Raw genomic sequence first — 25,242 nt, 5'->3', positions numbered from 1 at the left:
TAAACATAAAACATAAAACATAAAACATAAAACATAAAACATAAAACATAAAACATAAAACATAAAACATAAAACATAAAACATAAAACATAAAACATAAAACATAAAACATAAAACATAAAACATAAAACATAAAACATAAAACATAAAACATAAAACATAAAACATAAAACATAAAACATAAAACATAAAACATAAAACATAAAACATAAACATAAAACATACAACATACAACATACAACATACAACATACAACATACAACATACAACATACAACATACAACATACAACATACAACATACAACATAAACATACAACATACAACATACAACATACAACATACAACATACAACATACAACATACAACATACAACATACAACATACAACATACAACATACAACATACAACATACAACATACAACATACAACATACAACATACAACATACAACATACAACATACAACATACAACATACAACATACAACATACAACATACAACATACAACATACAACATACAACATACAACATACAACATACAACATACAACATACAACATACAACATACAACATACAACATACAACATACAACATACAACATACAACATACAACATACAACATACAACATACAACATACAACATACAACATACAACATACAACATACAACATACAACATACAACATACAACATACAACATACAACATACAACATACAACATACAACATACAACATACAACATACAACATACAACATACAACATACAACATACAACATACAACATACAACATACAACATACAACATACAACATAAAACATAAAACATAAAACATAAAACATAAAACATAAAACATAAAACATAAAACATAAAACATAAAACATAAAACATAAAACATAAAACATAAAACATAAAACATAAAACATAAAACATAAAACATAAAACATAAAACATAAAACATAAAACATAAAACATAAAACATAAAACATAAAACATAAAACATAAAACATAAAACATAAAACATAAAACATAAAACATAAAACATAAAACATAAAACATAAAACATAAAACATAAAACATAAAACATAAAACATAAAACATAAAACATAAAACATAAAACATAAAACATAAAACATAAAACATAAAACATAAAACATAAAACATAAAACATAAAACATAAAACATAAAACATAAAACATAAAACATAAAACATAAAACATAAAACATAAAACATAAAACATAAAACATAAAACATAAAACATAAAACATAAAACATAAAACATAAAACATAAAACATAAAACATAAAACATAAAACATAAAACATAAAACATAAAACATAAAACATAAAACATAAAACATAAAACATAAAACATAAAACATAAAACATAAAACATAAAACATAAACATAAAACATAAAACATAAAACATAAAACATAAAACATAAAACATAAAACATAAAACATAAAACATAAAACATAAAACATAAAACATAAAACATAAAACATAAAACATAAAACATAAAACATAAAACATAAAACATAAAACATAAAACATAAAACATAAAACATAAAACATAAAACATAAAACATAAAACATAAAACATAAAACATAAAACATAAAACATAAAACATAAAACATAAAACATAAAACATAAAACATAAAACATAAAACATAAAACATAAAACATAAAACATAAAACATAAAACATAAAACATAAAACATAAAACATAAAACATAAAACATAAAACATAAAACATAAAACATAAAACATAAAACATAAAACATAAAACATAAAACATAAAACATAAAACATAAAACATAAAACATAAAACATAAAACATAAAACATAAAACATAAAACATAAAACATAAAACATAAAACATAAAACATAAAACATAAAACATAAAACATAAAACATAAAACATAAAACATAAAACATAAAACATAAAACATAAAACATAAAACATAAAACATAAAACATAAAACATAAAACATAAAACATAAAACATAAAACATAAAACATAAAACATAAAACATAAAACATAAAACATAAAACATAAAACATAAAACATAAAACATAAAACATAAAACATAAAACATAAAACATAAAACATAAAACATAAAACATAAAACATAAAACATAAAACATAAAACATAAAACATAAAACATAAAACATAAAACATAAAACATAAAACATAAAACATAAAACATAAAACATAAAACATAAAACATAAAACATAAAACATAAAACATAAAACATAAAACATAAAACATAAAACATAAAACATAAAACATAAAACATAAAACATAAAACATAAAACATAAAACATAAAACATAAAACATAAAACATAAAACATAAAACATAAAACATAAAACATAAAACATAAAACATAAAACATAAAACATAAAACATAAAACATAAAACATAAAACATAAAACATAAAACATAAAACATAAAACATAAAACATAAAACATAAAACATAAAACATAAAACATAAAACATAAAACATAAAACATAAAACATAAAACATAAAACATAAAACATAAAACATAAAACATAAAACATAAAACATAAAACATAAAACATAAAACATAAAACATAAAACATAAAACATAAAACATAAAACATAAAACATAAAACATAAAACATAAAACATAAAACATAAAACATAAAACATAAAACATAAAACATAAAACATAAAACATAAAACATAAAACATAAAACATAAAACATAAAACATAAAACATAAAACATAAAACATAAAACATAAAACATAAAACATAAAACATAAAACATAAAACATAAAACATAAAACATAAAACATAAAACATAAAACATAAAACATAAAACATAAAACATAAAACATAAAACATAAAACATGATCTTTACCGTTAACTGAACTTGGGCCTTGCTTTCTTTCAGAGTCACTAGTTCATTCTGTAGCTGTGCTATGATTTTGTCCCGTTCGTCGTCCTTGGTGTTACCTGTGGCTACGCTGGCATAACTGGGACCTTGTTGGCGTTTCGTTATCAAAGCTCTGGCCTCGGGGAAGGTGAGATTTTTGTCAACTCTGATTTTGGTTATCTGTTCTTTCTCGATAAACTTGGGACACGTCCTACTACGGGTGGAGTGACCTTGTCCACAGTTGATGCAAACGCTTGTCTTGGTAGATGGGTTCTCTTTGGATGTTTCATGTTGTTCACTGCAGTTCAAGCAGGCGGCGGGGTTGGGACAGAGACGACTACCATGCCCAAATTTGCCGCACTTGAAGCACATCATCGGTAGTGGATAGTACGGGCGGAAACTGGTGCGAAGTAGGCCAATGAAAACGTGTTCCGGAAGTGCAGAACCAGAGAAGGAGAGGATGACCAGTGGTGTGTTGACCGGCTTACCTTCAATCTTTTTTGATATTCGGCGAACCTCCGTGACCCCCTGGGTCTTTAGTTCTTCCAGCAGTCTGGTTTCTTCCAAATCTTTGGTGTCAGGATCGTAGATGACACCCTGGACTTTATTGAGGGTTGGGTGGGGAATAATCTCCACCTTCTGACCGCATATAAGCTGATTCAACTTCTGTAGGGCTAGAAAAGCTTTCTTCGATCGGGTTCTCAACACGTATCTGGATCCCTTTGCCTCCTTTGTCGCACTCACCAGGTTTCTTGGATCGATACCGAGCACTGACTGTACAGATTTTAGAATAAGGAAAGGATCCGCGGGGAGTCGTTGTTCCTCGTTTCCTGCTTCGTTGACGGCCCTTAATAATAGGGTCTGCTGATCTATCACATCACCGGAATTCATGTAACCGGGGAGCGATCGACTTAGGGGGGGGGGGGGTTCCTCACGCCAGTCCGGGGGAGGAGGGCGTGGCATTATTGTCGTTTGGTTTTCGTCACTTTACTATCGTGGAGGTCACTTCGCAGGCGCACACCAATTCGATTTTTCTGTTCGATACTTCACACGCGTTTAAATCGCCGGCGGTCGGTAGGTCAATGGAGGCGCAAGTCTTTTCTGATTCGAATCTTCGCCTAGGTGGAGGCGCGATCAGTTCACCGATTTAACGTGGGAGTTTTGATGGAGGCGCGAGTTGTTTACCTTCTTAAAAGTCTGTACTCCTGATACCTGCTACGATTTTCACAACACTTTTTCCCGCGGAAAACCCGTAGTATGCTTCAAAATTCGGTAGGAATCGGCGCCTTGGCGGATAATCCGTCTCTCAGGGCACCAGAGACCCGTCGGGGATCGAGTTGCGAAACACTTGTTTTTCACATTACTAATCGGGTTTCGGAGCACTGCACTTGCGTAAACTATCGCTGAGCTAGCGAAATGTCGCGATGATTTGTGCCGGATGGCAGAGACAGCGCTCAAAAAAAAAAGAGGCGGGTGGCGTAGGCCGAGTACTTGTTTATTCGATGGAACACGGAGTTAGAGAAAAAACTCAACTAATCACTCCGAGTGATTGATACGATGAATACATATTTAAATAGGTTCAATATTACTTGGATTTGCGGATCTGGATCACTAATGATAAACCAAAGTTGCTTGTTCCTAAGCGTATATCACACGCCCTTTTTTCCAGCGAGCTCCTAACCGATTTTTACAAACTTGGAGTAGAACGATATGAGCAAGTTTAGAACTTTCCGGCGACATAACCTTTTGTCTGCTACCGCAGGAGTTAGGATATTTTGGCATTTGAAATGCGAATCACCTAAGTCTGCGGCGTGTCCTGGACGAGCGTAAAGTAATTTTGTACTTTATGCTGTCGGAACCGACAAATTGATTTCAAATGAAAAATATAATACTTTCATTGAATGCTATTGAATTTCAGTCAGTACTGACTTTTGGTTCCAGAGTTACAGCTTTGTTATTGCGGTCACATAGAAATTTCTCATATTAACCGGTACAATCATAATACCTCATAGGTTAAGAACCTATTGAAATTAACATCAAATTACTTCGATTCGCTAGCGCAGATCATTGATAGTGAATCAAAGTTTCTTAGAATAAATTGTCCACTATCAATAATTCCGGAAGTCCCGGGTTCCGCTTTATTAAATAAGAAAGGCACAATTGCACCGCTAGGTAAATTAAAACATTTTTTTTATTTCGTGGCACCGTTTTTATATTATATATAAAATGCCAGATACTTTCAGTTTCAAATTGTATTGTAAGCTGCGTAATTTTTTGAGAACTAAAGTACATGTTCTATTTCACCGTTACGCAAATTTTTTTTAGCAGCATTTTCGTTTTTTTCCTGTACCACATTGTAGCACCGATGTAGGGCACAGTCAAAAACGAAAAGGCCATAAGTTTATATGATCGACTGTATAAAACGGCGCTATAGTATCTACGTGTAAGCTGCCAAGATGTCATTTCTTTCGTAGCTACACGTGGTACTCCGCCAGCACACTACGATGCCATATCTCTACCCAGCCATCTACGATGGAATCCATTTTTCTCATCACCACAACAATTCAATTCCCTACCCACAGAAACGACCTGTACGGACTGGAGCACTCTTTCCTGGAAGCGGAATACCACTGTCGCCAGGGTTACGAGCGGCGCCTTTCCGCCGCTCGGAGCGGAAACAACTCGAACCTAATCTGCCGGAAATCCCGCTGGATTGGTAAACGGCCGGTCTGTGTGCGGACTAAACCAGCCTCGGTGGCATCGTTCTGGGTTAGTAGTAGTAGTAGTAGCAGCAGGAGCAGCGGCAGCAACAGCGGCACCGAGGATGCAATCTGGATGGCCAGCCAAACCGCATCATCCCGACCGGGGGGCCAAAACAGTGACAATAAGTTATGTGGAAAGCAGCATAATTGCCAGCAAGCGTGCCACAGAACGGAAAATGCGACCCGGGTGTGCTCCTGCTTCAAGGGATTCAAGATGGTTGATGGGCGGTGCGTTGGTGAGTAATGATTTATGGAAAATGGAGCTATAATTTCAATCTATGTTGGCAAATTGCCCTGTGAGTGCTTTATTCCAAGGAAGCACTTATTGCGTGTACTATCATCGTTCATAAATATCAATTGCTCATCCCTAGAGAGGTGGGGGGGGACAGAAAAAATGGTGTCATGGACGGTAAAAATTAAAATTTATTGTTTCGTTTCCGAACCAATTTATCAACAGGATGCGACGTGTGTGGAGAGGTACAATGTGCCGACTCGATTCGTTCGGTGACATTAAAAAATGTCAGTTTCCGGTGTCACTTCTAATAAATTTCAATTTAGCTGGTATCCTTCGTTTGGCCTCCAAATTTCCCCGTTGGACCCCAGCATCGGAGTCAGCCGGTAGCAGCGTGGGATAATTTATGGGAAAATCAAATTTTTAATTGACAATATATCATCTACACCGTTTCACCGCGGGGCTAGCTGGAAAATGGAAGGGAAAAACTGACGGCGTGTAAAAAATCAATTAGGTTGATGGTTCTTTTAAGAGGAAGAATGATTTACAAACCATCTGTGGCTTCTGGGTTGAATGAAGACTACGGGCGAGAGATTTAGAGCCTTTCCTGCGGCCATTAATTTGTGGCCGGCAGTAAAGCGTAAGTGGATTCGTTTATTAAAGGGGCTTTTGTTGGGGGAAAATATTGATAGTAATTACGCAGTTTCTTTCTGTTTGTTACATTAATTCTAAAATCGTTCTTTATTTATGTTGCCTTCAGAATCATTCAAAACTTATGGAAGAATTGGAAGTTTTAATTTTGGTTGGGGATAAAACCTGTTTGAAGTTTGCTCGAATTGTATTATTAATCGCCAAGAAAACATTAAATGCTAGGATTCCAAACCTCGGATGTTAACAGAATTAAATAGAAATTAGTACATTCCGTTTGCCTTTTTGATAGAGATTTCTTCATGAGCGAAGCATTGTATTAACCAACATTGATGTCATCTTAATACAAAAAATTCCTAACCTTGAGATCCCTTTGTAGCCTTCCAAGTCGTGACCGTCAAATAAAACAATTGCTTTAAAAGCAGAAACAGGGCAGGGAGCAGAAACTCGCCAAACGATTTATCACTTTAAAAAGCACCTCAGGTGTTGTGAAAAGATACACATCCTGATAGACGGCAACAAGAAAGAAAAATTCCACTTTTCCCTTATCTCCACAACTTGGCTTCGGGCTGGGCACAACATGAAAGAACATCACTTCGTCAGTGGAGTCCAACTGACTAGCACGCTCAATGAACTGACCCGACCTCCCCTCCACCAACACGACCAAGGGGCAACTGCATTCATTCAGAAAGATACACAATTACGGGTGGGCAAACACAGAGAACTAAGTGATTTACAACTAGCTTCGCAGTCTTGTTTGCTCTAGGATGGAAAGTAGATGTACCGTTCATTCTACTAACTCTAGGGGAGAGCGAATAGATTTAATCCTCCTTTAGTTCTTTGTTATATTTTTTTAGCTAAACAATTTGTTATTGCTGAATTTCTATTTTTGAAGTCAATCGGCATAATGTGATATAAACATTATAGTTTAACAGCAGTAGGCACTGTTTTGTTCTGTAAAAATGCTAACTAGATCCCTTGGCTACTAAGGTGAAAAAAACAAAACTGGCCACTAGGAAAAAATTAAGAAGTTCAGCCGATCACCGAACCTATCAAAATAACTCAGTAGGCTACTTTTTGAGATGCAAGCGCAATAGAAAGTCATGAGAACTATCCATGGTTAATCAGTGCCGTTGAGTTGGCAGTTCTAATATGCAATATTTTATGTCATAAATTGTTTTAGAAAAAAGAATTTCAATGAGTAATATTAGGTACGACTTAAAAGTGTGTATTTCTATGCTTAAATATTTCTAAAGGCTTTATGGGAGCTAATGATAGGTATCAAAATTACTTATGATATGCGAAAATGATGCGATAAAATTTTTATCAAACGTTGGGTAATTTTTCACGTCATAAAATTATTTTCTTAAAAAAAAAATCTACGAACTATTTATGGTTGAAAAGTTTCGTATTTTATAACAACAGTAGAGGAATTTCTACCCCTATTTCAAACAAATCCTAAATATTTCCGAAAGTTAGTGTAACATACATAATTTGTATTTTAATCGTCATAAATTTCGAAATAAATCTTTAGTGTTGTATATTGTAATAAATCCGTGCGATGTGACCAGAGAACTAAGAATCCAAAAGAAACAAGTGTTTTAACTCTCCCCTACATGTATGTAGACAGAAGAACGTCATACTGATGCTGTTTTTGTGTTCCTTTCTAGCCCCTTATTGTATCCATCTTAGGTGGTAACTTGCCATTCTGACACTGGATGCGGGAGCTGTGATGAGATCTTGCAAATTCTTATTTCTATGTTTCACTAGTTCACTCTATGATGTTTGCCGTAGATCTAGGGATTTCTATCTTTTTCGTGCATCTATTGATGGACTCTTTAACCCTACGGATATTTTAAATTATTTTTAGTAAACGTAGTATTTTTTGGCATAAATTTCTGTTTAGTTCGAATAATAAATAATAGGCCTTCCAGTTTGGATTAATTTTTATGCTCCATGATCATGATACCATGTGCGCGCAATCCTTCGCCCATGTTTGTCATCCATTCGTAATTGTCCTCTGTCAACCATAAGTTCGCGCCAACTCGAACAAATGTTGGCAGCACCCTTTCAGATTTTAATGAAACATTCTGTACATGGGAACTTTGTCACAAAAAGCTACTTTGCATACTTTGTTTTTTTTTTTAAATGATCTAGACTGTCTTGACAAATCCTACAAAATCACTATTTTGCATCCATGCAAAAATTCTTTTACAATTTTTTATATTTTCCTTATTTTGCCAGGATATACAGTAGACTTTTAGGTATGTAAAAAATACAAAGAAATAAAAAACCGAAAGAAATATATTTTTTTTTCGTTTATTTGACACGGGTCATAGCGGTAGCTTAACAGAGCCGTGGATGTTTACAATATGTGCAAAATAAAAATAAAAGAGCAAATATTATTGATTACCCGTTGGATCTCGTGAGCGCAACTTTTTATTGCGAGCGGAGACCTTCTTTCGTGGCTCGCCTACTGCATCATGGGGATCATTTAATTCTCTTATTGGTGTCTTGGTGCTCGCGATCAGATGTTTTTTTCCTGCTTATTACCCTTACGGGTGACCAGCGTAAATCCGTCATCATTGTTTTTATCTTCTTCGCCGATATTACTTACAGTGGTTTTTGGGGTGCTGGATGCTGCTTTTGCAGTTGTCAATATGGACTGAACAGCTGCCACAAATTTTGCAACCGTTTGTGTTTCGGGTATTGGTATTGAAAACTCTTTTTTGGGTTGGTTTTCTGTGGATTCGTTGGCAATCGGTTGAGATGCATTCTCCTCTGTATCTTCCGCGCAAGGTTGTCCATGGTGTGCTGTCTGATTACAATACTTGCACGTGGGAGTTTGTCCCTCATGGGTGCATAACGTAGTTTGATTAATAGTAGCTTCGCGGGTTTTAAGTTTTATAGTCAAGTGGGAGGGGATAGGTCTTTCGATCCGCATCCTCACCACAAGAACACCGTTAGGTGTACCCGGGAAGAAATTTCTCCACGTATCACGTGTAACGGATTCTATTTCTCCGTATTGCGACATGTATTTTGCGATTAGATCAGGAGGGGTACATGATGATAGGTCATGTAATTTTACATCTACATAGTCTTTTTCTATATACACGGGAATCTTCATTCCAACTTTATCACTTTCAGCCACGTGCTTCAAGTTGTTCTGCGAAACGAAACGTTCAGCTTTGGCTAACGTATTGAATGATATGAGTACTACATTGTGAAGATGATGATACTGGAAATACATAACCTCCTTGAGCATAAGCTGCATCTTCACCTTCAGCAGGTATTCCACTTTACGAAAACTCAATCTTATTGAACAGAATTTAAAGTCAACGACCGCTGTGTTGGGTCGGAGCAGAGTTTTTTCGTCAACTTTACTCATGACGGCAAGAATAAATTAAATGTTTCTTTTGTTCTCGAGACAATGCACACTAGATCGAGAGGTTGCTAGTTGTTGTTCGATTGTACGTCTGACTTGGGCAGAAGTAGAAAGTAGACTGGTCCAAGAAAAATATTTTCGTTATTGGCCAAGAATTTGTTCTAGTTACTCCTCTGTGCAACGTGTCTAAAGTTTATCTGAGATTGTTGTTGTTAACTATTTCATTAACTATTAACTATTTTTTTTACTATTTGTACCGCAATTTCCCTTGTTACCAACTTAGCGCTCAAGTGTTCATGAGCCAACACCTCATTTATTGATTTAATTTCAATTTGTTCCAACTCCAAAAGTATAAGCAATTAATGGTCAAAAGAGAACAAAATCATAAAGGGGGTGGTAGATTTAAAAAAAATCGAAGCTACTTCAGACATTCGTCATTTGCTGTAGATCTAAAGATACAGAAAAACGTTGGTTTTTGGCCATGGACTCTTTGCACAAAAACACGTAGGTGAAAAATTGCTACGCTGCCGCCAAATAGTGATAAAATTACTTGAACATATTTTTTGTACCTGACAATTAATATTATAAATACAATTTTACATGATCTCGAATCATCTTAATATTGTGTCAAAAACGAGTTTAATCTCCTAACAGTGTGATGAGACATTTCTTATGACTCTTATCACTCTCTTTGGATATTATAACGATTGAGAACATTTACAAAATGTTGATTCGCGGTGTTTTTAATCGCACATACTACATGGCAGGCCTCAGAAAAACGCTCAAATCAACATGTTCGAATATTATATCGGTCAAATATTATACCGAAATATCTTTGCAGGAAATGCCGAAAGTCAAATCAAAATAAAAGTAAAACGAAAAAAAGCCCTTTAAAATAAGCCCACAATTCACTTAATACTTTGTGAATAAAATACTTAAGTACTTCATTCAATACATTATGTATGGAAAAACTGAATATCCTTTTGGGGACTATATATGTGCTGGCCCAAAAAATGGAAAAAATATTGAGCATATTTGAAGTACATATCATTAATAGCGTTTATTCAACCTCAACCTCATAGTGAGCAACATATTTCAACTCACAATAGTTAGTGGTTAAAAAGAATTTTGATTTGAACCATTATCACTAATCCTAATGCCTAAGTCTTTTTTTAGTTCATTTATTTTTTTTTTCGTCTAGCATATGTAGACTGCATAGAATGGTTTTACAATATTTACTTATATACTATACATTATTTCAGAATTAATTTGTTTTCTATACATGGAAAGGTCAATTATTACACAATTTTCATTGTAATGACGCATCATTCTATTGATGGGACTATTTTTAGCATAGTTTGTCCTAAAAGTTTGTTCTTGGAATAAATTACGAGTTCTTAGTTGTCGGCTAGGTACATAAAATTTTATTTGCGAAAGTAATGATACGGATTGTACACTAGACTGCCCAGCAAAATGTCGAATTTTTGAAAACTCAATCGGGCCACCCCTTAGTCGATTTCTAGTCTCACCAGGAGTACTTGCTCCAAATTTGAAGCAAATCGGACAATTCTAGCTACCGGACCAACGTACCTGAAGTTTGCATGGGATTTTTCGATAATTTACATGAAGAAAACTCACTAGCTCGCATTTTCGCCGCTAGGTGGCACTGTCTGCATCGTATTATCACTGTAAGTGAAAATAAGAAAGGTAATTTAATTGTCTACAACTTCGTCGAAGACTGTTAGTCAATCCGGCTTTGTTAAAAGAAGTTCCATGTTTGACATGATAGATTCTACAGTTTAAAAAATAGTTCAAATGATTTTTTGTGAGCATTTTCAGATAGAAAGTACACAGAGGAGAATATGTGCACTTCTCCTGATATTACTGCTTTTGCCCATATATGTTCAAATTCTATATGTTTCATGGTTTCTATTTCTTCTGAAGGAAAGTCTGCGTTTATAGCTATAATGACTCCTCCTCCAGACTTTTTCTTACAAAGAGACATATTTCGGTTATGCCGAAATACATTAAATTGATTTCCAATTTTTTTTTCGCTTCTTACGCTTTCATCCCAGCTATTTTCTGTTCCAAGAATTATATTAAAAGAAGATGAAATTAGTTTTTGTTGAATTTCTTTCATTTTGGCTGGGCTTTTCATTCGATTAAAATTTTGGCAATAGGCTAAAATTTCAGTCGAATTCTGTTATGGATGCGAAGAAGTTTTTGGAATATTTAAATTACTTACAGTTATATTTTCTTCCTCTATAGAGGGCGTCGTTATTTCCGAAAATTCGACTTCCAAATTTATGCGTAGCTTCGCGGAGTTGTTGAAGGCGCCTGGTTCTTTCGCTTGATAAAAATTTTCCTAGGAGTCAAGGTCTGCTGCTGCTTCGTCTGGGTTTAACCCATAGTCCTGATAGACTTCGATGAAAATGCGCAGGAGATTGTCAGGAGCGGTCGGTTGTCCTTCGGATGCGAGCGTCATTTAGATGCTGGTCGGCCTCATTCCTTCCACGCAAATAGATGGGTGTTGCCATTTTGAGAAAAATCAACATTTCGGCGCTCTCTATCGCTCTAAGGAATCGAAAAAACTTTTGTTTTTGGCTCAAGGTAAAAAATACGAAAGATAGATATTCGGCAGTGGACCTGTTTCAAAAGAACTAGTCTGAAAATGTTGTCCAACCGATATCTTGTATTGAAAACACTTGACACTTTTAGTTGTTGTACATCAAAACTAGTTTAAGGGATCTAGATTCATCTTTTCATTGCATCAAGTAAAATTTCTGAAATATTTCTATGTTTTCGTTCTCTATAGTGGTGTAATCCCTTAATAAAATTTTGCAATCTTGTTTAGAGAAAATAAAGCAATTTTCTAATCGTTGTTGATCCGCTCCGCTATATAAACTCTTAACGAGCTGGCCTGCTATACCAGATCGAAAAAATCGAGTTTTTTCTTATGGCGATAGATAAATCGAAGAATATATTACTGCAATATATGTAAATTTTTTTAATATTCTAACAAACATTTTAAGCATTTCTGTGACACGTTAGTACCAAAAATTCATGTCAAAAAATGTAATTTCTAGAAGACCGCGGAAAAAACGGGTACAGAAAATCAAACAAAAGGTATACTTATGTAATTTGGAAATTTTGTTGTTCATTGATTTGAACCATAACTACCAGCTGCACTTTTCCAGTAAGGAAATATTCCTTTACTCCGCCATATTGGGAAGTTTTCCAAGAAAATTTTTTATTTTAACTTCCCAAATGTTCGAACGAGTATACATGAATTTTCAAAAAATTAGCGTTTTTCTTTCCCTTTCAAAAATTACGAAAGCAAGTCTCTTTTTTATCTCCCAAAGCACCTCCTTAATTGTACCTATTAATTTAGGACACTTTTTTAACATAAACTACCCAAACAAATGAACGAATGGGAAAAGGTTTGTCATATTTTGAAAGAAACCGTTAAATTATTCCTTTAGAAAACTACCAAAAATGGTGTAGGTGGTGTAGTTAGATAGAATAGAAAAAAAGATATCCTCAAAAATAATCCTCAAGTACACAGTATTCGAAGAAGTTTCTTGTGGACGAGTCTATAATGACTTTGTTTCCAGTTACTTTATGCCATTTATTTCGCTTCTAGTTTTCAGAGATATATTTTAGATCGATCAACGGGTCATAAGTTAGAAAATTAGCTGTCGGAAGGTACTGGCAAATGAAATATTGCACAATGATAAGTGATCAAGACACAATCAGACAACTTGAAATTGTTTGGTGCTTATTCCAAGCGGTGGTATGTAGAAAAAGAAGTACAAAATATATCCTGATATCAAACTTTTCCGTTTTATTGAAATAAATTTCAGCTTGTGCAATAAAACGGATCATTACTACATTGAACGATAACTAACATGCTATAACTTTTAAATCATTAAAGACAGACTACAAATATATGGTGTCTTCAGTAAAGCTGTTCGCAAAAGAAAGAGCGATACATTAGCACTCTCAATATTAGCACTTAAAAGAAAATTAATGAAAATATCTCACTTATAGGGGGATTAATCAGTGAAAACATAATGTCGAAGGGGCATATTAAATCCAAAAACTTCTCCGGAAATTCTATTGACCTCAACTTAGCCATTTTGGCGATAATAATAAATTTCATGTTTTTGGTCTTATTTCTAGATATAAGGAAACGGCAAGAATCCGTCATTTGCATTTAATGTTAAATATCTCCTTCGCTAACAGTCCGATTTCAACAAACAATAGTTCATTCGAAAGGTATTCCTATAAGCTGTCTGAAGATGTATAAATGTTTATCTATGTTGCCAATTTCGACAGTAATTTCAAAAAACTGCAAAATGTGCCTTTTTGGACATTTAAACATCCGTATCTGAGAAACACGAATAAGAGTTCGTCCGTTCCATACACACACAAAGAAACACATACTCACAGACATTGACCCTAATCGTCGAGCTGAGTCGATTGGTATATAAAACTCTGCTCTCCGGGCCTCGGAAAAAATCTTGAAAGTTTGAGCTAATTATATACATTTCTTTTATGGGAAATGTAAAAAACCTTGAGCATGCCTATTTTCTCGTGTGATACATTAGTAATTCCAAACATACAAACATGGTATGTGTTAAACTATAGAGGACCAATTACCATTTTGGGATACATTCCCAAGAACGCTATCGCATCCAATGTTTTAAGGAAGGAAGGAATCTTACATCCAAAAATAGTTACAGTGAACTATTAATTGTCATAGGAAGGTCACATTTCATAGAAGTTCGTAATTTTTGTTTGAGATTTTTAAGAATCTAACACACTTTTCATGTAATAAGGAGGAAACAATCTGATTTCTTTAATAATTTAATTTGATTTCATTAATCCTAAAAATATTTCCAATGAACCGCGTATTGTCAAAAGAAGGTAACAGAGTTTGCTTAGGTTTTAGCAATGCTCAAAGAATTTCGTGATTTCATTTTAGATTAGAGAGATAACAAAAATATTCAAAGGAAGTACAATCTCACATAATCAATTACATTATTTTTATGCTCAGGAAAGTTTTAATTTAGCATAATTAGTCGTTTGGCATAGCTATATTTAGAATCTATAACATTATCCCGAAAACCGTCCCTCAGAAAATGAAATGCTGAATTTTTTTACCTGGATATACATTTTACAGAAAGTGCCAATTCCCAGAAAACTTATCTCCAGAAAATACCAAAGCACAGAAAACTTTCCCCAGAAAACCAATATCCAGAAATATGCATTAGTTTCTATTTTAATACAGATCCAAAAAAGCTCGAATAAAACGCTATATTTAAATATATCGGATAGACGATAAGTTCACAACTTTGCTGGCAAGATTTATTTGCGTAAAAATTCAAAGAACTGCTCATGTTTGAAAGAAGGAATCAATCCCTATGTTCAAGTAAACCGAGTTGAGTTGAGTTAATTAACTTCACCACATGATCTTCATCACACGACCTTACTTACTATTATTTTAAAATCCATCAACAAATGCTACACACAACACGGTTTCATTCTATTCTATCCCAGGAAGATGAAGGGTATGGAGGAGGGATACCATCTCCAATGATTGATGCTAAATCGACTTCCCCGATTTCAAACATGTGCTGAACTTTTATCCAAGGGAAGCACTAAAAACTGCCGCTTCTGGCTTCTGTTAATAATTTAATCAATTTTCAATGTCTACAAATATTTCTCAGACATCTGCTACAAGAAATTTTTTTGCGACTTTTCTACCTTTTCGCTCCAAAATTATAACTACCGGATGGAATTTTTCAATATATACTGAACTATGGGTTTCTATAATTTATAAGTAACTTGGAGTCTCCGTTAGGCACTCTCAAAAACACAGCCGTTATATGTGTTATTTTGAACCAATAAATTACAAGATTTATTTTTGGCAAAAAACAAAAATATTACTGGGAGTGTGCGTATAGAAAACACGCACAGGACAATTGCCATAGTATGAGGGTACTGTGTATAGAAGCAACAACCATACCGTCCTATTCTATTCTATTTCTATTCTATTCTAACCCTTACACAACCAGTATTGAAAAGCATCCTGGAAAACACTGCAGTTAGTTTGTAGTGTTTTTCTTGTCAATATTAATATTTGAAGCATATTTGCACATGACGCAAATACTAAAACGGCCAGGCCTACTGTGCAGAGTTGTGTTTGAAGATGTTTCAAAATTAGACGGCAATTAAATTATTCATTTAATGAATAATTTAATTACGAATTATTTTGAACCTTAAAGAAGGAAGAAACGAAGACAACCGTACCGACCGTTTCAGTTTGAAGGGAATATAATAAATCGTTGGGAGTGACTTGGCAAAGAAGGTTAAAGTCACTCCTTTGGTCCTTTGGGATGGGACAGAGATATTTATTTATTTATTTATTTATTTATTTATTTATTTATTTATTTATTTATTTATTTATTTATTTATTTATTTCACTGACATTATGTAACGTAAGACTAAAGTCCTTTCAAATGTTACATCTTGGTGGAATTCTGTGCTTTAATTTGAAAATAATATGAAAAGGTGCTAAATCTAATTCTAAATTAATCTAATTCTAATTGTTCTCTAATATCGCATTCTAATTCATGCCGTTGAAATAACAAAGTAGCTCTCGCTTAAAGTTTCTCAATGAGGTAATGGATTTTAAAAAGTATGGCAAATTGTTATTAACAGAGATACCCCTAACGAACATGGATTGGTTGTAATAAGCAGTAGTGTGCTGAGGTAACTGATAATTAAGTGTACGTGGGTTAAGTAACGGCCTTAGTTTGCAATGTAAATATTCAGGTTTTTTGGAACTGATAAGTCGGTACAGGATCAAACTGGACTGATTAGCATAAAAGTTAGCAAATGAACAACCTATGAGAGATTTTTGCAGATGAGAAACTCGGGAATACCTGGAGAGGTTGTAGACATAACGAACACACGTGTTTAAAGCAACTCTCAACTTATTCATGGATGCTGCAGACGCTTTTGAGTATATGAAGTCTCCATACATGAAAAAACAAGTGATTTGAAAAGTTTAATTTTGGTGGTATTTTCAAAATGTTTAGTAACTAGATTCAAACGCTTCAGAGTACCGTATATCTTTCCACATTGCGCATTTACTTGGTCATCCCAGCTCAAATTAGACGTGAATATAACACCAAGATTTACACCTTGCAAAGCAACAACCGTACCGTCCTACACCAAAAACGTCATATCCACAGTTTGAATCCGATCGATGTGCAAGAAATTTCATATCGGTTTGCATTTTGAAATTTCGACTGTTAAAAAGTTTGCCTTATGAAAAGTTTGTCTTTAGAAATTTCGTCTTTTTTATTTCGTTTATTTGATCCGGCTCATAGCGGTAGCTTAACGGAGCCGTGGATCTTTTATGTGTTTACAATATCTAAAAAATAGAAATAAAACAAATATTATTGATTTTTCGTTGGATCTCGTGCGCGTAACTTTATATTGCGAGCGGAGACCTTCTTTCGCGGCTCACCTACTGCGTCATGGAGACCATTTAATTCTCTCCTGTCCTCCACATCAAGGTCATCATCGTTAAAAGTGCCTTGGTGCTCGCGTCCAGATGTTCTTTCCTGCTTCTTGCACTTACGGGTGACCAATGTAAATCTGTCGTCATTGCTATTATCTTCATCACCGAAGTTGCTTACAGTTGTTTCTGGGGTGCTGGATGCTGCTTTGGCAGTTGTCAATATGGACTGAACAGCTGCCACAAATTTGGCAACCGTTTGTGGTTCAGGTTCTTTTTTGGGTTGGCTTACCGTGGATTCGTTGGCAATCGGTAGAGATGCATTCTCCTCTGTATCTTCCGCGCAAGGTTGTCCGTGGTGTGCTGTTTGATTACAATAATTGCACGTGGGAGTTTGCCCCTCATGGGTGCATAACGTAGTTTGATTAATAGTAACTTCGTGGGTTTTGAGTTTCATAGTCAAGTGGGAGGGGATAGGGGGAACGTGTTGAATGATATGAGTACGACATTACGAAGATGATGATACTGTAGATACATAACCTCCTTGAGCTTAAGCTGCATCTTCACCTTCAGCAGGTATTCCACTTCACGAAAACTCAATCTTATTGAACAGAATTTAAAGTCAACGACCGCTGCGTTGGGTCGGAGCAGAGGTTTTTCGTCAACTTTGCTCATGATGGCAAGAATAAATTAAAAGTTTCCTTTGTTCTCGAGACAATGCACACTAGATCGAGAGGTTGCTAGTTTTTGTTCAATTGGTTCAATTGTACGTCTGACTTGGGCAGAAGTAGAAAGTAGACTGAAATTTCGTCTTTTGATTTTTCAGCCTTTTGGAATCGGCGTTATGAAAAGTCGGCCTTGTGATTTTCAGCCTTATGGTCTCGACCCGGTGATTTGGAGTCGATCGATCAGGCTTTTAAGCTCCCCTTGAAGACACCTCTTCAAATAGTAGAACTTCCCCACTTCTGGTAGGTTTACCTTCCAGTGTATAAGTGAAGTGAATAAGTCCCGGAAGCTCAACCATTCATCCACGTCACCATTGATGGTTTTTGTAAGTTTTCTCAAAATAACGAATAATTAACATAACAATACCTGGTATCCAAAAGATGAGTTCTTAGACGATCCATAATTCATTCATTCAACATTATATTCGTATCTCTTCCCATTTCGTCGATATTTCATTATTAAACTTTTTCTGTAGTCGACTGTAGTGCTTATGAGACTCTAGCCTAAAGAATGTGCTAAATTACCTTAACTGAAATTTTTAATACCTTATATTCACGACAGGGTTGTGCACTCGTATTTCTAGTTTATCACTTTCTTGTTGAATAGAAATCGGAACCCAAACCCCCCCTGTGCCACCCTCTGGAGCCCACAGTGAAAATACCCAAGTTTAATAAACCAAGCACATGGAAATAAAAAGACATAATTCTATAACGTCAAAGAACAAATTACACAGCTCTTTTAGACGAACAATCCGAAGCATTCAAATAATGATGAGGAATGAACTCGACAAAAAACTTAAAATTATAGATACTTTCTTTCAAAAATGTTATTTTAACTCTGGAAGATATGAGGACACTATTCAATATGCATTTTTCTCACTTTTCCAATGGAGTTCAAAAACAAAGTATATTTTTAAAATCATTTAAAGATAAAAAAATCAATTGAAGAAAAAGTACAATAACTTTCTAACGGTTGAGATGAGATGGTATGTGTAGAACGATTCTTCTCCGGCCTTGAGTACGTATTTAACATCAGATCACGATCAGTGATTTAAGCCATTTGTCACGTGTGTCTAGAATATAATGTACTTAGTTAGTTAATCACAAAAGTCTTTCCGTTCAAGCGACAATTCTGTGACCCTCGAGTGCGTCTTATTCGCAAGTTCGTTGCTGGCCAGAAAGGGCATATTATATCCATCAATTTTCAACTCGCCAAAACTTTTCAAGCTTTTACTGACCACGAATTCGATATATAGTGAACTGGTTGAAGAAGAAATCAATATCTCCAAGCGCTTCAGTTCCAATAGTGGGATAGATGAATAGCCTATTTTACCAAGAACTATATATTGTAGAAGTAATATTCCTGTAAACATCATGACATTATTTGTAATTTTTTTATTTATTTACATTACGACATTCAATTAGCTAGAGATTACTGGGTAGGGAAAGTTATGAAAATAAGAGCCATAGTACTCAAGCGAGAGCTACTCAAGTGCTGTCTAAGCTCGACCCTCATCAGCAGAAGACAAAAGTTAAGCCCGTAAGATATTAAGCCGGTTCTAATGGTCCTGCCACTTCTAGTTTTCTGATCTGTATCACATCCTTGCTCTCACTTGAGTACTATGGTTCTAATTTTCATAACTTTCCCTACCACGTAATCTCTACCTAATTGCATGTCGTTGGTCTGTAACAAGAAGGAAATAAAAATCATTTCACTTTGTTGCACATCCATAGAAAATTTTACTTGTTTCAATTGTTTTGCTAAAATTTGCCCCATCCTCTACCCTAGATATCAACGAGTGCACCGAGTACGGCGAAGACGTGTGTGAATACGGATGCTCCAACACGGTCGGCTCGTTTAATTGCAAATGCCCGAAGGGATTGCGTGTTACTGACAATAATAAATGCATGGGTAAGTTCCGACATCATTAATTTACCGTGTCCGAAGACAGCAGTTTAAATCGAGATAAGTTTAAACGTGCTTTTTTCTACATAGAGGGCGTCTTCGAAATTGTGATGGCTTGTGTGGAAAACTTAGGAGATCGAATGATTAAATTGCAAATTTCAAAATTTGTGTGCGATTTCAATCAAATTTTAATTCCGTAACGTTTTCTGCGGTTGGAGTTGAAAATGATCCCATTATTGTTTGGATCGGATTGGATGTTCCTGCTCAGGTAGTACCAATAGCAATGAATTTTCCGTGGTGCAGACGAAACTTGAAAACTGAACTGGTTGCGTGGAAAACCTACGGTGACTTACGATGGAAACGCTAGAACATTATTATAATTTGCCATTTGAAAGCAAATGGCTTCTACTTACCGACATAATACTGGAACAAAACAAACAGAACTGTCACGCTGATGACTGCGAGTCAATGTGAACTTTGATGAGAATCAATATGAATTCTGGAAGGAAGGTAGGAGCTAAACTTGTGTGTAATAAGTCAGAATTCCTCAGAATATCTCAAGGATATTCAATAATAAGTATAAGTATAAGTTGTGGCTTACGTTACCCCATTATTTGCATTAACCTTAACAGTTACTCTCTATTTTCGAGTGTCTGCTATATAATTTATTGGACTGAATGCATCACTTTGTCAGCGACATGATTCAAAACAGCCAGCTCTCGCCACCTTCTGCGCCTCATCTTAATCATCTTCTATACAAGAAGACACAGACTGAGAGTTGTGAACCGGAGCTGAACTAATTATAGCTGTTTATTGAATTATAAATGTTTGTGATCATAATTTGCATATTTGAATACCTTTCCACTGAAGCAGACAGTGAATGGGTACACCTTACTCGACGAAATGGCTTTGTATGTCTCGTTTCGGAACTAATCACTTTGTAGATTGGCACAAACATAATAGATTTGCTCGTCCTCCTATTGACATGCAAATATGTAGAAGCCGGATTGGATTTATGTCTGTCCAACAAGCCGAACTGGATAATGTGATATTTCTTGAAACAAACCGAGCGCTGTGTCATGCAAATTAGTTTTCTAGTTGTGATTCATAGGGAAACTTGCTCTTCTGCCATCCGTTGAAATACGATGCCGAAAATATCAAAATTGTTCACACATGATGACACTCATAAATCGGTGGCACAATTTGGTATTTTGCAAATGAATTTAAAATTAAATTCTGTAGGCCAAGTCCCGTATCTAATATCGTACGCTGAGATGTGAAAACGACCTCAAAGAAACCAAAATCTAATTTATTTACCGAAATAGAAAATCCGTTTTCTGAAAAACCCGTAACCATTTCATCTAGATCACCCTTCCAGCCGCCCATTTTTCTCCATTGTAACCACTTTAGCAGGAAGTGCCGAGCATGTAATTAAAACAAGCAGATTCCAAAATCTCGATTTAAACTCGGTTTTCGGTTCTGGTAGTTCCTCGGCAGTAAGCTGTGTAACAAGTGAGAATTATTGCTAGCCAGCGGATACGATCCTGTGATCCTACCAGAGAAAAGCCTCTTTCGGTAGAATCCGGAAACCGAAACGAGAGGAAATTAAACCTACCCATAGACTTCGTTGTACGTATCTACCTATTTCCAATGCCAGGACTAAGGCAGCAAGAAGCTTGCAAATCCAATTCCAGCAATGCAAATGACTTTTAAACATTTTCTCACCGGACAAAAGGCGAACGAATCAACAGAGTTGCATTCGACGTAGGGTGCGGTGGGGTGCGGGGGCTTTCATTGTTGCATCCTTTGGCAGTCATTCTTGAAGCCTCGGAGGATGCCAATTTGTACCAGCTGCCAGCAGAAAGCTTGTAATGCTCGTTGCTATCCTTCTTCAATGGCAAGGAAATAAAGCCTGATAATAGCTTGATCTTACACTCGTTGCCACGACACAAAGGGTATTCACGTGTTGAGTCGTTCTGTTATTCACAAAAAAACGAGTCGTTTCGTTTTCGATTCCGTTTTCAGTTTTCAGCTTTCAGTTTTCAGTTTTCAGTTTTCAGCTTTCAGTTTTCAGTTTTCAGTTTTCAGTTTTCAGTTTTCAGTTTTCAGTTTTCAGTTTTCAGTTTTCAGTTTTCAGTTTTCAGTTTTCAGTTTTCAGTTTTCAGTTTTCAGTTTTCAGTTTTCAGTTTTCAGTTTTCAGTTTTCAGTTTTCAGTTTTCAGTTTTCAGTTTTCAGTTTTCAGTTTTCAGTTTTCAGTTTTCAGTTTTCAGTTTTCAGTTTTCAGTTTTCAGTTTTCAGTTTTCAGTTTTCAGTTTTCAGTTTTCAGTTTTCAGTTTTCAGTTTTCAGTTTTCAGTTTTCAGTTTTCAGTTTTCAGTTTTCAGTTTTCAGTTTTCAGTTTTCAGTTTTCAGTTTTCAGTTTTCAGTTTTCAGTTTTCAGTTTTCAGTTTTCAGTTTTCAGTTTTCAGTTTTCAGTTTTCAGTTTTCAGTTTTCAGTTTTCAGTTTTTTTTTTCGTTTCTTGTTGTTTGATTTTTCCTTTTTGGATTTTTTGTTTTTTCGATTTAGTGTTTTTTTTTATTTTTACGTTTTTTCGTTTATTCATTTTTTGATTAGTTTTTCGTGCTTACTTTTTTTCATTTTTATGTTTTTCTCGTTTTTTAGTTTGTTAATTTTTTCATTTTTTTTGCACATAAGTTTTTTTTGGTTTTCTTGTTTTTTGGTTTTTTCTTTTTTTTGTGACTTTTCCTTTTAGTTTTTAGTTTTTTTTATTTTTTTGTTTTGTAGTGTTTTTGGCTTCGTTGTTAAAATGGTGTTTTGTTATTTTTTTGCGCTTCAGTTTCTTTGTGGTTTTGCTGCTTCGTTTCTGGGTTTTTTCGTTTTTTGGTGATTTAGGTTCCTTCGTTTTCTTTGTTTTTCATTTTTTCGTTTTGTTAATTTCTTGGTTTTTTGATATTCTTAGGATTTTGTTTTTTGGTTTCTTAATTTCTTTTTGTTCCACAATTTGTTTTTGTTTTATTTTTCGCGCCATGTTTTTTTTATTTATTAGTTTTTTTTCGTTTTTCGTTTATTAGATTTTATTAATTTTTGGATTCTTTGGTGTTTTTCTTTCGTTTTTTGTTTTTAGTTCGATTATTTCTTTTATTTTTTGGTCATTTTTTGTGTTTTTTTTCACTTTTCTAATTTTTTGTTTTTATTTCGTTTTTGGGTTTTTTTGTTTTTCTGTGTATTCGCTTTCTGGTTATTTTCGTCTTTTCTCATGTTTTTTGTTTGCTTTTTATTTTGGTTCTTGATTTTCTTTTAGTTTTTACGCTTTATTGTTATTTTTGGTTTTTGTTTCATAATGTTGCCATTTTTTCGTTCTTCGGTTATTTGTAATTTTTTTGTTCTCGTTTTATAAACTTTTGCACTTTTTTCGTTTTTTTCCATTTCCTCGTCTTTTCGTTTTTTGGTTATTTGTTTCTTAATTTTTTCGTTTCCTCATTCTCTGGTTTTTTATTATGTTTTGTTCATTAATTATTTTTTTTTTGTTGTTTTGTTTTTTTTTCATTTTTCGTTTTTTTTCATTTTTTCCGTATTTTTGGTTTCCAGTCGTTTGATTTTTTAGTTTGTTAGTATTTTTGTCTTTTAGTTTTTTTTGCATTATTGATACTTTTTTTTGTTCTTTTGGTAACTTCGTTTTTTTGTTCGAATCTTTTTTCGCATTCATTGGGTTTTTCGTTCTTTGGTTAATTTAATATTTTGCTTCTTTCGATTTGTTCATTTTTTACTTGTTAGTTTTTAATTTTTTCGTTTGCTTATTGTTTGTTTTTTTTTCGAGTTTTTCCTTTTTTAGTATTTTGTTGTTTTGTTTTTTATTGTTTTTAGGTTTTGTCGTTTCTTGTACTTTGCTCGCTTTTATGGTCTTTTTCGTTAATTCCGTTTCTTTCTTTATTTTTCCTGGGTTGAGTTTTTTATTTCTTTTTTTCATTTTAACGTGCTTTCGGTTTTTCTGGTTCTTTCTCTTTTTCAATTTTTCGCATTATTTTTTTTTTGTTTTTTGCTTGTTAGGATTCTTGGTTTTTGGTATTTTCTTTAACCGATTTTTGTTATGCTTCATTATTGCTGTTTATTGTTTTTATCTTTTCGTTTTCCTAAATTAGTTTGATTTTCGTTACTTTTTATTGTTTTTGCATTTTGGCAATTGAGTTTTTAGATGTTTTAAAATGTTTTTTCGCTTCTTTGTAATTTGGTTTGTTGGGTTCTTTGTTTTTTTGTTATCTATGGTTTTTTGATTCTAATATTTTCGCCTCTTCGTTCTTGTTTTTTTATTTTCGTTTCTTTTTTGTATTTTGGATTTTTGTGTCTTCGTTTTTTTTGTTTTTGGGTTTTATAGTTTGTGGTTTCTTAATTTTTTTGTTTCTCCTTGTTTTGGTTTTATTTTTGTTCCTCCGTTTGTTTTTTTTTATTTTTTTGTTTTTTCGTTGCTTGATTTTTGTTTTTCTGGGTTTTTTTCGCTTTGTTGTTTTTTTTTGGTACTGTGTTGCGTTTCTATATAGCATAGTTTTTTTTGGGTTTTTTTGTAGGTGTTTTTTTTCGGTTCCTGTTTTTTGGATTTTTTTATTGGGTTTGTTTTTTTATTGTTGATTTTTGGTTATCTTTGTTTCTTTTCATTTCTTGGTTTTCTGTTTCTTTGCTTGTTTTTCCTGTTCTATTTTTTCTGTTTGTTTTTTGGTCTTTCTTTTCACCTTTTTTGGCATTTAAATTTTTTTTCATATTTCGTTTTACGTTTTCCATTTCTCCATTTTTCGTTTAATCGTTTATTTATTTATTCCTTTATTTCTTTATTCCTTTATTCCTTTATTCCTTTATTCCTTTATTCCTTTATTCCTTTATTCCTTTATTCCTTTATTCCTTTATTCCTTTATTCCTTTATTCCTTTATTCATTTATTCCTTTATTCCTTTATTCCTTTATTCCTTTATTCCTTTATTTCTTTATTCCTTTATTCCTTTATTCCTTTATTCCTTTATTCCTTTATTCCTTTATTCCTTTATTCCTTTATTCCTTTATTCCTTTATTCCTTTATTCCTTTATTCCTTTATTCCTTTATTCCTTTATTCCTTTATTCCTTTATTCCTTTATTCCTTTATTCCTTTATTCCTGTATTCCTT

The 25,242-nt window shown here is 33.8% G+C and overlaps 1 protein-coding gene across 1 annotated transcript in view; it reads left to right on the top strand.

The window, feature by feature from the left end:
* Positions 1-25,242, top strand: part of LOC131690887 (uncharacterized) — a 354,785-nt gene that overhangs the window by 275,407 nt on the left and 54,136 nt on the right. Inside the window, exons 5-6 of the mRNA XM_058976959.1 lie at positions 5,488-5,903; positions 19,978-20,100. Coding sequence (XP_058832942.1) covers positions 5,488-5,903; positions 19,978-20,100 — 539 coding nt within the window. The remainder of the gene's footprint in view (positions 1-5,487; positions 5,904-19,977; positions 20,101-25,242) is intronic.

Source organism: Topomyia yanbarensis, chromosome 3 (genome assembly GCF_030247195.1).
Source record: "Topomyia yanbarensis strain Yona2022 chromosome 3, ASM3024719v1, whole genome shotgun sequence".
Classification (NCBI taxonomy): Eukaryota; Metazoa; Arthropoda; class Insecta; order Diptera; family Culicidae; genus Topomyia; species Topomyia yanbarensis.
This window is presented reverse-complemented; position numbering and strand designations above follow the sequence as displayed.